The sequence below is a fragment of the Gracilinanus agilis genome, chromosome 6 (genome assembly GCF_016433145.1).
Source record: "Gracilinanus agilis isolate LMUSP501 chromosome 6, AgileGrace, whole genome shotgun sequence".
Classification (NCBI taxonomy): Eukaryota; Metazoa; Chordata; class Mammalia; order Didelphimorphia; family Didelphidae; genus Gracilinanus; species Gracilinanus agilis.
In genome coordinates, this window is record NC_058135.1 from 77,843,752 (window position 1) to 77,861,776 (window position 18,025).

Sequence of the window (18,025 nt, forward strand, 5' to 3'; positions counted from 1 at the left end):
ATGATATATGTGGCTAGATGGGTAGGAAAAAATGATAGAAATGGATAGACAGAAAAAATGATAGCTAAATAGATAAATATGCCTGGTGGATAGAAAAAATGATAGAAATGGACAGACTGAAAAAATGATAGAATGACTAGATGGATAGAAAAAAGGTAGAAATGGATAGACAGAAAAGAATGACAGATATGGATAGAAAAAAAATATTACATATGACTAGATGGAAGGAAAAATGATAGAAATGGATAGTCTGAAAAAATTATAGATATTGCTAGGTAGGAAAAATATGGATATGACTAGATGGGTAGAAAAAATGATAGAAATGGATAGACAGAAAAATCATAGCTAAATAGATAGATATGCCTGGTGGATAGAAAAAATGATAGAAATGGATGGACTGAAAAAATGATAGAATGGCTAGATGGATAGAAAAAAGAAATAAATAGAAAAGAATGATAGAAATGAACAGAAAAATGATAGATATGACTAGATGGAATAAAAAATGATAGAAATGGATAGTCTGAAAAATTATAGATGTTGCTACATAGAAAAAATGATAGACATGGATAGGCAGAAAAAAATTATAGTTATGACCAGATGGATAGAGAAAATGATAGACATAGAAATGGATAGATAGAAAAAAAATGATAGAAATGGAGATGGACAGAAGACATCTGAGTGATGTGAGATGAGGAGCAGAGAGGAACAAGAAGCTCTCAACTATTGGCCTTAGTATCTTTAGTGAAATATGAGAAAAAGTTATCTGCTGAGAATGTTGGGGAGGGGTGATTTGTGAGAGGTTTGGGGAGGGATAAAAAGATTTAGAAAAGCCCTCTGTAATGAATGGGATAGTGAAATGATTAGAGAGGTAGAAAAGCATTTCCTTCACATAGTGAGAGCCATGTTGAAATTATATAATGTAAACTTGCAACTGAGGGAATTAGAAGAGACAAAATTTAAGATGAAGTACAATTTGTTCCCTATAGCACAGGGGAAGGTTCAGATATCTTGAGAATGGCAGTCAGGTTGAGAGGGATATGAACAATGGAACAGTCAGTAGGGGGTTGGAAAATGGGGTTTGAACAGTGAACTAAGGTTTTAGAATGACAGGGATTGGGTTGAAATGAAAAGGTGGGACTTTGTTAACCTTTGAGAAATGAGTTGAAGTTATCATCATCCACTGGGATTTCTCTTTGGGTGGAGTTGTGCCAGGGCCTCTGCCAGTGAGGATGCTCGCCTGTCTTCTTTTTCTGTTTGCATCCTCAGTATTTGGAAAGTATTAAGCATCTAATGTTTTCTCATTCACTCACAAATAATTATCTAGGCTTAAGGAATAAATTTAGCAGATATGTTAAGCTCCTATTAAGGATAAGGAACTATGTGAGTTTAGCCTTCATGGAACTTACTCTCTAGTAAGAAGATAAGAGAGATACAAAGATAATCGTGATAGGTAATATTACTGGATTAGTACATTGGACAAGTGGAGACAAAAGCCTTTGAGGGCTAATTAGCAGGGTCATTTTTTGACCAGTGGGGATAGAGAAGGCTTCCTGGAGCTGAGTATTTGAATTGAATTTTAAGGACTTGAGCAGGCAAGGCAGATGGCAATGGGAGATAGTCCAGGCATAGGAACCAATGTGAACAAAGGTGGAAGATTGAGAAAAGGCAGAGTGTGTTTGGATTTGAATTATGTTCAACAAACATTTACTTTAAACTCTGCAGAAAAATCATCTATTGCCTAATCTCTCATTTTATCAGTCTTTTGATGTCATAAAATAAGCACCATAAAAGAGTATCTCTCAACTTTTATTTGCTGGATGATACAGTCTGACTTCTAGAGAATGAGAGGCAGGTAGGTGCAAAGGAGAAATCTCTCCAGTTAAAGAAAAATCGAAATTGCCTGACCTGCAGGGTAGTTTTATAATATAAACCATTTCAGAGCTGTTTTCTTTTGGGTGGGGTTAAAAAGTCTTTTTCTAGAGGCAAAAGGACTCAAACCGGTCCCTGTTAATCAGACTTGGTAGGGAAAGTGTTCTAGGCAGAGGGAAGATAAGGTAGCTAAGTACCTTATCAGTACCATGACTAAAAGTGTGTGTGTGTGTGTGTGTGTGTGTGTGTGTGTGTGACACCCCCCCCCCAACATACGCACGTATATGTTTGGGTTTTGGCCTGGACCTATGATTTCATTGACATAGAGAGCTCCCCTTAAGAAAATTCCTGCTGCAATGCAGATCAACACTTAGAGCAGTGATTCCCAAAGTGGACACCACTGCCCCCTGGTGGGTGCTGCAGCGATCCAGGGAGCAGTGATGGCCACAGGTGCATTTGAGACAAATGTTTTAACTTTTTTTGTATTACATTCTATTCTGAGTTCAATAAATAGTTTCATAATTTCAGAGTTTAATGTTTCTAATTTACACCTTTCTTTACTATACTTTATGAAAAAGGTAGAAACATTAGTACATATATCTTTCCTATTAGTTGCTATTAAAATTTTAAAAAAATAATTTCCAGTGGGCGCTAAGTAATATTTTTTCTGGAAAGGGGGTGGTAGGCCAAAAGAGTTTGGGAACCACTGACTTAGAGAATTGTTTGAAAGACCTGAGAAGTTAAAGTGTATGCCCAGTGGTCCCAAAGGCAGGATTTAAACTAGGGCTTCTCTCCTCCTAAGATTTGCTGTCTATCCTATGTGCCATGGATGCTTATCAACCAAAAGTTTACCAAAAAATATTCTCCACATTCCATCCTCCAAGGTGTTAATGTCTCAGAGAATATTTCCTCATTCCTTTCCTTAATGCTAAAAGTCACTTAGAAAGAACAAGAAAGTACTTTAAAATGAGGCTAATGGCTACTGAGGAATATGGCTTAAAAAGAAAAAATTAATCTGAAAACTTGTAGCTTTTTTGAAGTTTGGTTGTAAAACGCAGCAGCCCTTTTCCTTATTTGTAGTGATCTGTTTTGATAGCATGTTGAAGTCTTTTCCCATATATTATTATCGTAGAATATTTGCACCAAAAAGGGACCTTCGAGACCATTTAGCCTGACACCCTCATTTTATAGATGACAACTTAGAAAGATTAAAGGACTTGCCTAAGGTGATCCAAGTGGGATAATTCTATAGAACTCCTCGGCTTTCCCAAACTATACCCTTAGAGCACTCCATATTTCTGCCACTGCAGGAATTATTGAAGCCAAGTGACAAGGAAAACAAAATTCAATTTGAAGGAGAATTCAGGAGTTCAATTCAACCAACACTGGTTAAGCATTGCTCTAGATGCTATTGGTGGTGTAAAGATTAGATGTCCCAACCCTGTCTATTTGAAGGCTCCGAGATAGTAGGGGATAAGTCATCAACACAGAAAACTTCAAAGGGAGTTTTGAGGGACAAGGTTATCAATCAGAACATACTTCCTGCAGAAAGTGGCATCTGAATTGGACTTTAAAGAGAGGGCAGGAATAGAACAAGTTTAAGAAAAGGGAGAGAGCGCCTTGCAGGCATGAGGATCAGCACGAACAGACACATAGAAGGCAAAAAAGTGCAGGATGCCAGGGATAGGGATTAGTCCAGTTTCCTGGGTTGTGAACTGTATGAAGGAGAAGCTGGATATGTTGAGGACTTTACATTTTTCCTCACAGGCATTAGGTAGCTGCTGATCATTTTTGAGCAGAGAAATGATATGCTCTGAACTACTCATGAGCAAGGCAATGAGGGATAGATTGGAAGTGGAGGAGAGTGGTGGCAGAAAAACTTATTAGGACTCTCTTTAAGTATCTAGGTGAGCCCATACTATGTAGTAGGAATAGAGGGGAGATGATTCATGTAAGAGATATTATGGAGTAAGATTTGGTTGTTGATTAGACAGAAGAGTTGAAAGAGAGGTAATAGTCAATTTCAGTCTTGGGAGAATGAATGAGTGGTGGTGCTATATTGAAATTACGGTGTAAGCTCATTGAAGGAAGGGGTTGCTTGTTTGTTTTTGTCTTATCTGGCACATAGTAGGTACTTTAAAAAGCCTATAGAAGGCATCTTTAGTGCTCTCTAAAAAAAAGTTCTTTCCCACTCACGAAATGACCCATTTTAAAAATGCTTATTAAAAATGCTTATTGAACCAAATTGTGAAATCAGGAGGAACAGATTTAGGAGGGAATCTCATATCAGTTCAAGCTAGGGAAAAGAGGTTAGGAGTAGAGATCTTGGAGATCATCTGCTAGAGGTGGTGGTTGACATGGGACTGAATGAGATTGCCAAAGAACAGATTGTACAGATAGAGGATGTGGGCTGAGGATGAAATCTTTCGAGGTTGGGAAGGTGAGCAGCCAGCCAATGAAACATCAGGGTTGAAAGTGTTAAGATGAGAACTTGGAGAGTGAGATGTTTCCAAAACTAGGGGAAATGGTTAACTTGTGGTATTTTGCTACAGAGAGCTCAAGGAAAATGAGAGTGACACAATGTGATGATTAAGATATCATTGAGAAAGCACTTCACTAATAGCAATGGGATCAGAAACTAAATTAGAAGGGAAGAGGAGAAAACGGATAATGGAAAAGTAAAGGTGTAATTTGTAGATAATTTAAAGTGTTATTATTGTTTTGTGGTTACAAACACTGATGGATTACTCCCACTTTGTGAGAGGTCTCTTATAATAACCAAAGTAAAATAGTTGAGTAAAACTAATAATTTAGTGACCTTATCTGACAGTGTAGGCAACATTTCACATCTGTAGTGCCCTCCCCCACCTCACTGAAAACAAATCTTCTCTCCCACCCACAAAGTGACCTATTTGAAAGGAAGGAAGGAAGGAAGGAAGGAAGGAAAAACAAATCTTGTAAGAAATATGTAGAGTTGAGCAAAATAAGTTCCCTAAAAAGACCATACACAAAAAATATATGCCTCATTCTGTACCCTAAAGCTGTAACCTCTGTCAACTGTTTCATTACCAGTCCACTGGAATGATGGAAGGTCATTGGATTAATCGTAATTCTTATAGCTTTCAAAGCTTTCTGTTTTTGCATTGTTGTTTTTATTGTCTAACTTGTCCTCCAGGTTCTGCGCATTTCATTGTTTACCAGTTTATAGTGTAAAAATAATATAGGGCAAGACACAAAAACAAGGACAAAGAACTAGAAAATAAAAGTTCAAAATTGTTTCTTGGTACTTTTGATAGATGATATCAAAATATCTTCAGTGGTAAGTGAAGTGAAGCTCAAAGATGAACTTCCCTTCAGGGCCAGATGCAAGGAACGCTAAAGAGATTCTTGTTTATGAAAAATAAACAATTTATTTAAATATATATAAGAGGAAAAGGATTTCTAATTCTAAGAGATTCTAACTCCACCCATTAAACTCCCAGGTCCTGCAAGGAACTGCTTCTTCTGTGGTTCACAGACTACACTAATCCTCCCTGATCTAACTAACCAAATTTATACTATTCTAAATAAATCTAACCACTCTTACTTTTTTACTTTAACTCTTAACTTTGCCTTTAAGTTATAAAGATAACCAAGGCTAGCTGGTTGAGTCTCCACAAGAATCAAGTTAGGACTCTGAGCCTTAACAGACTCAGAGTCCAAACCAAAGACCAAGTTTTGTTTGGTCTTTTCACAGTTTAACCAATCTATAGACAGTAACAGATAAATGAACAGTGTTTCCCAAGTTGGAAAAGAAAACATTCCACTCTTTCAAGTCTTTCCCTCAGACCGAGATAGAGAGAGGCAAAGATGTTACCTTCTCCAGCTCTGAGAGAAAGAAGTTGCGTGTTGCTCTGTCAACTGCCAGAAGCCCCTCCTGGAATGCCACCCCCAGCCAGTGAAACTCTCATAGAATAATGGTTATAACTGCCACCAGTTAACACTCTCTCTCAGCTCTATTTGCAACTCTGATTCTTCCTCAGGCCAGCTTCTCTATCTCTAAACTAATAAAACAATACTTATTTTCTAATATCATCCTTAAAATAGAAGTCCTCACAGTTGTTCATTTTTATAATATTGATATTTTATTTGAATTATTTTTCTGCTTTTGCCACCTTAACTTGGCATCAGGGCATACAAGACTTTCCAAGTCTCTAAAATAACAAATTTCCTCATTTCTTATAGCACAATAGTATTCTACACATTCATAGTATACAGCTTATTTAGCCAATCCTCAATTTTCAGGTTTTTGCCACCCCCACCCCCAAAAAAGCTGCCATTGGTATTTTTGTACCTATAGAATCTACTTACTCTTTCTTTGATCTCTTTTGGGTATAGGCCAAGTAGTGATATAAATAGGTCAAAAGGCATGTACTTTTTAGTAATTTTTTTGTACGCAGTTGCAAATCACTTTCCAAAATGCTTGAACCCATTCATAAGACCACTAACAGTGCATCAGTGGCCAGCCTTTCCAGCAAATATTTTTTCTTTTCCGTAATCTTTACTATTCTGATAGGTGTGAGGTGGAATCTCAGATTTTGCTTTAATTTGCAATTCTCTAATTAGTACTGAATTGGAGTATTTTTTCACATGACTATAGCTAGCCTGAGTTTCTTTCTTTGAGAACTAGCTGCCTGTTTATCTCCATAAATCATTTATCCAAATGAGGAATAGCTTGTTTTCTTATAAATTTGTCTTTTAGAGAAACTTGCAGCAAGGATTTTTTTCTCCATTAATTGTGCCTCTTTTAATGTTAGCTTTATCGTTTTTTGTTTGTGAAAAACAGTTTTTAGTTTATATAATCAAAAATTTCCATTTTATCTTCTGTAATCTTTTATATGTTTGGTCTTAGATTCTGCTCCTACCCATAGAACTGATTTCTAGTTTTTTTCCTACACTTCTCTTATTTATGATTTGGTCTTTTACATCTAGGTCAGATACAGATGAAGCTTATCTTGATTTAAGGTGTGAATAGTTGATCTAAATCAGTAATGGGCAAGCTATTCCCCAGGGCCAAATCCAGGCAAATCCTTAAGCAGTTTCCTAATCACTACCCCCCACATCCAGATGTAGTGATTGGGGAATTGCTTAAAGCTGTGATGGGCAAACTACGGCCTGGATCTGACCTGCAGGGAATAGTTTGCCCATCACTGATCTAAATCCAATCTTCCAAATTCTTCTACTGTGTCAACTTTCCAGTATTTTTTATTGAATTTTTATTGAATCCCAATATCTGAGATCTTTGTGTTTATTGAAATCCAGGACACTAAATACATTTGTTTCTGGTGTGAATTCAATCTGTTCCATTGATAATTTTATCCTTAACTAATTAACAATTAACAAATTATTTTAATAATTATTGCTTTGTAATATAATTTAAGATCTAGTATTTCCTTTTTTATACAAATTTTATTATTCTTTTCTAATTCTATAAAATAACCCTTTGGTATTTTGATTAGTTAGCCTTTTAGCAAGTAAATTGATTTAGGTAGTATTGTCATTTTTTATTATATTGGCTCATCCTATCCATGAGCAGTTAATATTTTTCCATTTATTAAAGTCTGTCTTTATTTCTCTAACAGTTGGTTTAATTGTATCGCTGTTAAGTTCCTATATGTGTCTTGAAAGGTAGACTCCTAGTAGATTTATTTTATATCCTGCAGTTTTACTGAAATTATTATTTTAGTTCTAAGTTTAGTCAACAGCTCACATTAAAATGTTGCTTCAAATTTTACCAACTCATTTCCTTATAACAACCCTATGAGGTCAAAAGCATATTATTCCCATTTCATTGATGAGGAAATTGAGGTAGAGAGACATTGTTATTGCCCAAACTCATATGACAAGCAAATATAAAAGCTGGGATTCAAACTCCAGCCCTTCTTAGTCCATGTCCCTTTCCAATAAGTGACACTGTTTCGTCTTTATTACTCTTTGATTTTGCAGCATGACCCAAGTAAAAAAACTGTTTTTACATTCCCTTTTACTTTGTGTGTGTGTGTGTGTGTGTGTGTGTAATAGACAACCATATGTCTACAAGTATGGATATGCTGTTAAATTCTAACAGAAAAGGAATAGAAGGTGACAATAGTTGTGGAGGGCAATTGGAAAGGCATGAAGGAAGGAGGAAACTTGATATGTGGAAGGAGGAAGAAGTTGATCTTGGTATAAGCGACTTCAGTATAAAAATGGAAAGAGGATCTTGAAATTTGGTCAAAGGTGCCAGGACAGCAAGAACAGTTTGAGAACCAGATCCTTTGTGCAGAGGGCATTAAGCCACAGAATGAGGCGTTTGTTCTTATTTTTCCTGCTTTCTCCTGCTGACTCAGGGCACAGCTCAGACGAGTTACTTAACATCTCTCTTCCTCATTTCTTTCTTTACAAAATGGTTATTCTAAATCCCTGCCTCCTGGGACTGTGAGTTTTAGTGTAAAGACATGATATGAGATAGATAGATAGGTAGATAGATAGATAGATAGATAGATGATCGATAGATGGACAGATAGATACATACATACATACATGTACACATAGATGAATAGAGACATAGAAACAGAGACAGACACAGACACAGACACAGTGATAGATAGATCCATAAGTAGAGACATAGCTGGATGGATGGTGTAGATAGATAATATAGTTAATAGATGATAAAACATAGATATAGATATATAAATTATAGTGGATAATAAATAGATGATAGTAGACAGATAATAGATGATAGATATGTAGTCAGCAAATTTGCTTTAATGTGGAAACCATTTCCAGTAATTATTTCTTGTCATTCTTGCCTTATAGTTGAAATTGGGATTATCAAAGGCAAATGCCTGGAGCAGACATATGTTGAACATAGACTCACAGGATCTCACAGTGGAAGGGATTGCAACTCTAACCCATGTCTAAACAGAGATCTAATCTATAGCATCATTTACAAATACAGATGTTACTTCCACATGTGAAGAACACTGATGAAGAATGTACCACCTCCCAAGACAACCCATTCCATTTAGAAATAACTCTTAATTGCTAGGAAGTTTTTCCCTATCATGCTTCCACTTCTCTCTTTCTATTAATTCCCCCCAATAGCTTCTGGTACTGCCTCATAGCACTATGCAAAATAAATCCAATTCCTCTTCTATGTGACAGCCTTTACATCCTTGAAGATAGACTTCACACTGTTGACTCATTGAGTTTGTAATCTGATAAAACCCCCATTTTTCCTTTACACACTTGTTTAATTAAACTTTCCCTATCATATACTTGCAAATATAGGCCCCCCCAAAAAAGGTATCATATATTTTTTGTAATCAAAGTCTAATATTGTACATTTATCTCTATTCTTACCTTATTCAGTTTTGACCATTGTTCTAATCTATCCAGATCTTTTGGGTCCTAACTCTGCCATCTAGCATGTTATCTGTTCCCCTCAGCCTTGTATCATTTTACCTTCATCAAAGTCATTGTTCCCTTGGCAACTACACAAAGTTCCCTCCAAGGTGACATCTAGCATACTCTTTAGGTCTAGTTCTTCAGGCATTTCTAAATCCACCTTAATTGGCTCTCATCAAAACCACAACTCTCCATCTTATTTATCCGTAAAGATATTGTGAAAGAACTTGTCTAAAGCTTTGTGAAATCCAGGTATACTAGATGTCTATAGCATTTCCCCGCTCTACTAATCTGGATACTCTCTAAAATAACATAAATTGAGTGTGGTCACCAACATAGGCCTGACACTTGGTGGGCACTTAATAAATACTTTTTGATTTGATTCACTGATTGACCTGTTCTTGAAGAAGACTTTTTAGTGATTATTGTTTCATTTTTCTAAAGGATCAGAAGCCATCCCTTTAATGTTATAGCCTAGATTTTGGCTAGGAATTGATGCTAGGGTCCTTGGCAGATAGTTTTCAGACTCTACCTTCTTCTCATTTTTGAAAATCAAGATAGCATTTGGCTTGCTCTATTCCTAGAACACTTCTAGTCTCAACACTCTTTCTGAAAATACCTATAGCCACGCAGCAGTTGCATCTGCCTATTCTTTCAGTATCCAAATATAGAGTTTATCTGAGTCTGGTGACTTGAATGTGCTTGTTTAGGATCTTCTCATTTATCTTAGGGCGTCATTGAGTGTGTGTCATTTAGTGCTTAAGTCCAAGATCTACATTTTTGTCTTTTGGTGCTTACAATCTATTTGGGGAAAGCAAATGTACGTTAATGAAGCAAATGGAAATTATTGTACAGCACATGGATAGGTGCAAAAGGGTTAAGTACTCTGAGGGGGCAATAGCAAACATGGATTGAGAAACAATAGGGGATAGAGTTAAAATTTCAGAGAATGCAGATTACTTCTGCAAAGTCATAGAAGCAGGAGTGTACAAGATAGGAGGTCAAGGAAGGGATTGGAGGGAGATTGCATTGGAAAGAATGGACAGCCCCTATTGGGAAATAGAGATAAGGTTGAGTAAGTAACTGAATGTTATGAAGTGCCCCAGAAGTCGCCTCTCCTGCCCTTGTTGCTGCAATTTGTATAGCATTTTACTGTTGAAAAGCACTTTTGCTTAGAATTATAGCCATAAGAGGAAATTGAGGTTCAGGGGTGTATGATTTGGTCACTTTCCCATACCTTGTTAGAGTCAGCCTAGGGCTTAGAATCAACATCTCTTAAGGGCAGGTAGGTGGTTCAGTGGATATATCACCAAATCTAGAGATGGGAGGTTCAAATCTTGGCTCAGACACTTCCTAGCTGTGTGACCCTGGGCAAGTCACTTAATCCCCATTGCCTAGCCCTTACCACTCTTCTGCCTTGGGACCAATAGCCGGGAAGATAAGGGTTTAAAAAAACAACAACAATATCTCTGAGATCTAAGCATAATTATACCCCAAGAGAATTCTGAGGTTCAGGATTTAAATGACTTGTCCACTCTTCTATAATTTGTATGTGTCCAGAGAGAAGTAGGACTCAACTCTAAGCCCAGCAGGCAGTCAGCAAACACTTATTTAGAGGCTCCTAATTGTGCCTGGGGCTATTGCACTCCAGGAACACAAATATTGGCACACACAAAAAAGTGCAGCCCCTTCCCTTCAAGGAGCTTGAATTTTAGAGAAATTAAAATATTATTCCCCAGTTTTGTTTGGAAAGCAATCCTTTCTTTGACTTGACCATGGGCGTTAGCAACTGAGTGTTCTTTTTGCAGAGGGGAAGAAGATTAGCTCAGTTACACATTTCTCCTTTAAGAAAGACAACTTTTGTTTCTGTGCTGTCTGAACCCAGTGGCGTTGGGAACTGCAGGAGTCCTGATCTTCTTTATTTTTCTCTACAACAGAAAGCGAAACAACAGACAGTGTGCCAAGTGATGAAGAAAATACAGAGGTGAGTGTGGCGGGGTTTTGAGCCCAGAGAGAGGTGCTTTGGGAAAGCCTTGCCAAAGTCCATCCTGGTGGTTTAGCATTTGTTAGAGAATGTTTTTTGTTTGGAGGGGAAGGGCACCAGCCACTGGCTACAACATTCTACTTTTGGCAAAGGATCATGAATTTTAAAATTAGGCCATTGGAATTAGATGGGGAAAAGTGAGTAGGGAAAAAAAAGAGGAGGAATGCCTTTTTTAAAAATACCTATCAAAGTAAAATTATAGGCAAGAGGCTTGTGCAACTGATCAGAACCACAAGTAATCTTTAAGTCATCAGTGGAAATGTTGTCTGACTGGGACCACATAGCCTAGACCCAATGTATGGAAAAGCCAAGCGCTCTCTACATATACCTTGATTTTTCTATCCCTCTCTGTGATCCAGGACCAAAGCAGTTGTTTTTGTGTTTTATCTTGATTCTGGCCTCCTTGAGATTTCCCTCCTCTTGACAGTGATTACACAATGACAGGAAATGGCTGTAATGGTGATAGAGAGCCTTCTGGTTTAACTCACATGGGGGGTGGGGTAGAAGAGAAAGGGATCAGGGAGAGACCAGGAAGAGAAAATAGAGGGAGGGAGGATAGAGGGGCAGATAGGGAGGGAGGGATAGAAAGAGACAGAGATGAAATAGAGGAAGACAGCAAAGGAATAACCTTTTTTTTTTTTTTTTTTTTTTGCAGAAGGTGGGCATATACTTTTTATTTAATTAATTAATTTGTTTATTTTGTTTAGAATATTTTTCCATGGTTACATTATTCAGAGCTGACAAGCAATTCCACTGGATTATATATACATATATCATTTCCATATTATTTCTATTTGCAATAGAATTTCCATATTATTACTATTTGCGATAGAATGGAAACATTTTTTTAAATTTAAATTCATTCATTCATTTATTTATTTCCATATTATTACTATTTATAATAAAATGGGGATATACTTTTTTAAATTTAAAATTATTTATTTATTTGATTTGGGGTATTTTTCCATAGTTACATGATTCATGTTCTTGCCTTCTCTCCCCCCTCCCAGAGCCAACGAGCAATTCCACTGGGTTTTACATGTGTCATTGATCAATACCTATTTCCATATTATTAATATTTGTAATAGAGTGATCATTTAAAGTCAACAGGGGATATACTTTTCCAGGAATGCCTATAGGGATTTGAAGGGCACAGTGTGGAGATATGTGTATAAATTCTATGACCGTTCCTTCTGGAATCAAAAATCTTACCATGTTTTCCTCAAAAACGCATGGCTGGACCCCAGCTTCTTGCTTGGGAACCATTTATGATTCCTTTGAACCCATCTGGAAGCCAAGAAGAACATAAAGACTGCCTGCTGAAAAAGTTCCTCATTTATTTCCTCCAAAGCAGGGGTTGCCTGAATCTGTGGCTCTTAGTAAGAGGCAGAGTAGACATACTAGCGTAGGGGACATGAATGTATTTGATTTGGGATAGAGAGATGGATGGGGGTCCCTAAACCACTCTACTACTGTCTTTTCCTCTTTTTCCATTATAGTCTTGTCTTTGAGGGGAGTGTGTGGTATAGAGAAAAGAATTCTCAACCTGGGGGCCATGAGCTTTTCTGTATAGATATGTATATTTCAATATAATTGGTTTCCTTTGTAATATATTTCAGTCTAATTGGTTTCCTTTGTAACTGTGGTATTTATTGCATTTAAAAACATTCAGGGGGCAGCTGGGTAGCTCAGTGGATTGAGAGCCAGGCCTAGAGACAGGAGGTCCTAGGTTCAAATCCGGCCTCAGACACTTCCCAGCTGTGTGACCCTGGGCAAGTCACTTGACCCCTATTGCCTACCCTTACCACTCTTCCACCTATAAGTCAATACACAGAAGTTAAGGGTTTAAAAAATAAAATAAAAATAAAAATAAAAATAAAAACATTCAAAGAAGGGGTCCATAAATTTCATCAAACTGCCAAAGAGTTCGGCACACAGAAAAGGTTAAAAACCCCTCTTCTAAAGTTAGAATTCAAATTCTGCCTGACCTTCATTATGTGACCTTAGACAGACCACTTCACCTTTGTGTCAAGCCCCAGTTTCCTCATCTATAAAATGAAGAGGTCCCTTGGACGGCATCTCAGGTCCCTTCCTACCCTTGATCTCTGTTTTCAAAAAAAAACAAACAAAAAACTAGGAACTGGAGGTAGGTAAATCCTTGCTTACATTCCAAGGAACCACATTCACATATTGTTTAGTAAAAAATACTCTTTAATAGGTCTGTGACTCTTAAAAAAGGTCTTTGACAACAACATCTATACTCACTGTAGGAATAAAACTATTGAAAAATTTTTTAATTTTAATTTGGGGGAGAGGAGAGGAAAGAAAAAGAACATGAATCATGGAACCACGGGAGGATTTTCTAAATTAATTAATTAAATTAAAAAACTTAATTTAAAAAATTAGGGTGGGGGAAGGACATGAATCATGTAACCGAGGGGGAAACACCACAAATAAATAAATGAATGAATGAATAAACAAGCAAACAAATGAATAAATAAATGAGCAAGCAAATAAATAAATAAAATAAGTAAGCTTATTTTTTTTTAAACCCTTAACTTCTGTGTATTGACTTATAGGTGGAAGAGTGGTAAGGGTAGGCAATGGGGGGTCAAGTGACTTGCCCAGGGTCACACAGCTGGGAAGTGTCTGAGGCTGGATTTGAACCTAGGACCTCCCGTCTCTAGGCTTGGCTCTCAATCCACTGAGCTACCCAGCTGCCCCCAAGTAAGCTTAATTTTAAAAAAATTGGAGGGGAGGAGGGAAAGAAAAGAAAGAACATGAATCATGTAAACATGGAAAAATGTTCTAAATTAATTAACTTAATAAACAAACTTAGCCCCCTAAATAAATAAATGTTTTAGGGCAAAAAAAAAAAAAAAAGCAAAGCAATTTAAAAACCTTTCTGAAGGGAAAAAAAAAAATCTTTAAAAATGGTTCTTTTCTTTGAAAGGGACGACAACACTGGCTGAAGAGAAACATCGAAGGCAAACAATACCTAAGCAACATGGGGACAAGAAACAGCTACCTGCTCCCCAGCATGGCAACTTTCGTGACCTCCAACAAGCCGGATCTCCAGGTTACCATCAAAGAGGAAAGTTGTCCTATGCCTTATAACAGCTCCTGGCCCATCTTCACCGACCTCCCCTTGGCTTCTCCAGTGTCTCCAGCTCCCACCAGTAGTAGTCGGGAGACCCGGGCCAGCGTCATCAAGAAAACATCAGATATCACCCAGTCAAGAGTCAAGAGCTGTTAAGCCCTTTGGCTGTGAATTTTGGCCTTGGCTGTTGTTGGGGGTTCCCTTGTTTCTGTTTTTGTTTTGTTTGTTTCTATTTTATTTTTCTCTTTGAACACCTACTTTAGACAAATTGAATTGGGGGGGAAAAGAGCTTTGACAATAGAACATTCATTGCTGTGTCCTACTCCAAATACTGGGGCTTTTTTTAAACTCAGGACCCCAGCCTATCAGTAAATCTCTCTAAAGCCTGTTGGATCTCCCAGGACAAAACTTTGGGCCTGCTCGTTCGAGTCTCAGGACTTCCTAGGACCATCAGTACTCTCAAAGGCCAGGGCAAGACGGAAAGCCTCAGAATGGAAGAGAAAATGTGAACTCGCTGGAATTTTTAAAATCTTTTTTTTTTCTTTTTGTGAATATGTATATAATGCAGTACTAGCAATATTGCAGTCTGCTTTCTGCACCTTATCTGATGAAAGCACTTACAAATAGGCCTTTTCGTTATCTTGCTCTAAATTAATAGCACATTCAGAACCCCCTCTTTTTCCCTGTCCTCTTCTCCTCCGGAGTCTATCCGTGCTGTGTCCATAACAAAGAGGGGGAAAGAATATTATTGATCTTCTGTACAGATGTCCCATTTTGAGACTGCTTTTTAAAAACATTTCTAATCTGCTATGCTTGAACGCCACGCGGTACAATAATAAACTATCATGAGGATATTATGCAAATTCCCAGATTTGAAAAACAAACACTCTTAATTCTAACCAGAGCAAGCTTTTTTAATTTTTTATACAGGGGAATATTTTATTCAAGGTAAAATTCTAAAGTGAATATAATTGTTTTTTATCTTTTCTACAGCAAATTTATAATTTTAAAATTCATTTTCTTGTTTATCAGCAATTATTATTACATCCTTGTGGCACATTTTTTTTTAATTTTGTAAAGGTGAAATAGCTTTTATGAGCTCGTGTAGCAATCAGATTATCCTGTGGATTGATAATAAATAAATATGATATAAAGTTAAATTTTTAATGAGCATCTTGCCTGGTTTTGTTTACGGTCTGCTTCAGAGCAGCATGGCATAATGCATCGAGGACCCTCCCAGAAAGCCAGGAAGACCTGAGTTCAGGTCCTGTCTCAGACACATCTTGTGTGACTGGGCAAATCATTTAATCACTCAATGCTCTAGGCATCTCTCTAAATCAGAGTTTCTTAACCTGTGTGTGTGTGTGTGTGTGTGTGTGTGTGTGTGTGTGTGTGTGTGTGTGGTGAATGCCTTTGACAATTGTATAAAACTTATAGACTCAGAATAGTTTTAAAAATCACACTTGAAAGGAATGCTAAATTTCAGTTAGAAGTTATTAAAAGTAAAGATATAATTTTTCTTTACCATCCGTGTTCACAGACATTGTAAAATCTTTCCATGGAGCCCAGGTTAAGAACTTCTGTAGGACTATTAAGTTTCAAAGAAGGTGGTAATTCAAATTAGTGGAAGGAATTTCCTGACCCAGGAGTTCCTTATACCAACAAAATCAAGGATCCAGTCTCTAGCATTGTTTCAGAAATTCATATTACTATTACTTAGTAGCATTTTAATAGCCCTTTAAGGTTTGCAAAGTATTTTTGTACATGTTGTCTTGATCCTCAAAACAACCCTGTGAGTTATGAGCTGTAATTATCCTGATTTTACCAATGAAGAAACTGAGGCAGAGAAAAGTTAAATGATTTGCCCTAGCAACAAGGTAGTCCTCCTCTGAGGCTGGATTTGAATCTAGGTCTTTCTGACTCAAGGTCTAATATTTTATGCACTTTGCCACCTAGCTGCCTCTGCCCATCAGAAATGGGACAGAGTTGGTGGAATACTAACCAGGATTTGATGAGAGGTCTTCAGGGGAACCTCACAAGTCTTTTCCTTTAAGATAGACACCATTTAAATGGAGCATGAAGAATTCTAAGACAACTCCTGTTTCTTCCAAAAGAAATATTAGAACCAAAAAACTATAACAGGGGATAACTTCCACTCACTAGTGAAATTTTTTGTTCTTTTTGAACTGAAGGAAATCCTCTGTTTCTTCTATATCCCAGACTTGCCTCTTTGAAGAGCATTCTGCCAAAAAACAAGTCCTCAGTTTATCTCTTCAAGCCCCAGACAAATCTAACCAAAAAATTAATAAGAAGTTAAAGACCTGAATAGTATTTTAGAAATGTTAGACATGATTTTCTGATGATTTTTAATAGAAATTAAAGAGTATATATGTATATTTTTCATCTGTGCATAAATAGCTTGTTTACAAATTTACTGGGACATAAAAACCTTACAAACGCCTGTAGAAAAAAAAGACCTATAGGTCAGTTACTGATCACACTGCAATAAAAATTATAATAAAGGGCCATTTAAAAATATTAAAATCAATTAGAGATTTAAAATATTAAAATTAATTAGAGATTAATCTTAATTCTAAAAAATTGTTGAGTCAAAAAATATCATAGAAATAGTACATCATTTCATTTGAGATATTGAAAATGAGACAACATTCCAAAGTTTAGAGTATGCAGCTAAAGCAGTCCTTAGGAGAAAAGTTATATCTCAACACTTTCAGCAACAAAAAAGAGAATGACCAGATCAATGAATTGAGATGTAACTAAAATATGAGGAAACCAAAAGGTAAAAACCCCAATTAAATATCAAAGTAGAAGTCTTGAAACATTAAAGAAGAAATAAAATTAAAAACAAGAAAACCCATTGAAGAAATAAACAAAACTAGATGGAAATTGTTTGAAAAAGCAATAAAATGTATAAATTATCAGCTAAACAATTTTGCCCAACTATGTGTCAACAAAGCCAAAATCTTGAAAAAAATGGATATTTATAAAAATATAACATATCAAAATTCACAGAACAAGAAAGAACATTTAAAAATGGACTTTGGCGGGGCAGCTGGGTAGCTCAGTGGATTGAGAGCCAGGCCTAGCGATGGGAGGTCCTAGGTTCAAATCTGGCCTCAGACACTTCCCAGCTATGTGACCTTGGGCAAGTCACTTGACCCCCATTGCCTACCCTTACCACTCTTCCATCAAGGAACTAATACACAGAAGTTAAGGGTTTAAAAATATATTTTAAAAAAATGGACTTTGAAAGGAAGAAATTAATCCATAAATGAACTTCAAGACAAAATGGATTAACAAGTAAATTCTATCATTCAAAGAATAATTAATTCCAAGGTTAATAAATTAATTGCAAATAAAATCAAGAAAAGGAATCTTTTCAAATTCCTTTTAGGACACAGACATAGTCTTTATGTATAAATCAGGGAGAACCAAAACTGAAAAAGAAAATTAGATCAATGAATACATATATATGTATATATATATATAATTTAAAAAATATTAGCATAGAGGCTAAAACAGCTTATCAGTCTATGATCAGGTTAGAGTTAAACTAGGAGAGC

General features: G+C 36.5%; 1 protein-coding gene across 1 annotated transcript in view; it reads left to right on the top strand.

Moving 5' to 3' along the window:
* The window catches only part of IRF2 (interferon regulatory factor 2), a 47,580-nt gene extending 31,972 nt beyond the window's left edge, over positions 1-15,608 (top strand). Inside the window, exons 6-7 of the mRNA XM_044682323.1 lie at positions 11,235-11,281; positions 14,295-15,608. Of these exons, the coding sequence (XP_044538258.1) occupies positions 11,235-11,281; positions 14,295-14,597 (350 nt within the window). The 3' untranslated portion in view covers positions 14,598-15,608. The remainder of the gene's footprint in view (positions 1-11,234; positions 11,282-14,294) is intronic.
* The last annotated feature ends 2,417 nt before the right edge of the window (positions 15,609-18,025 follow it).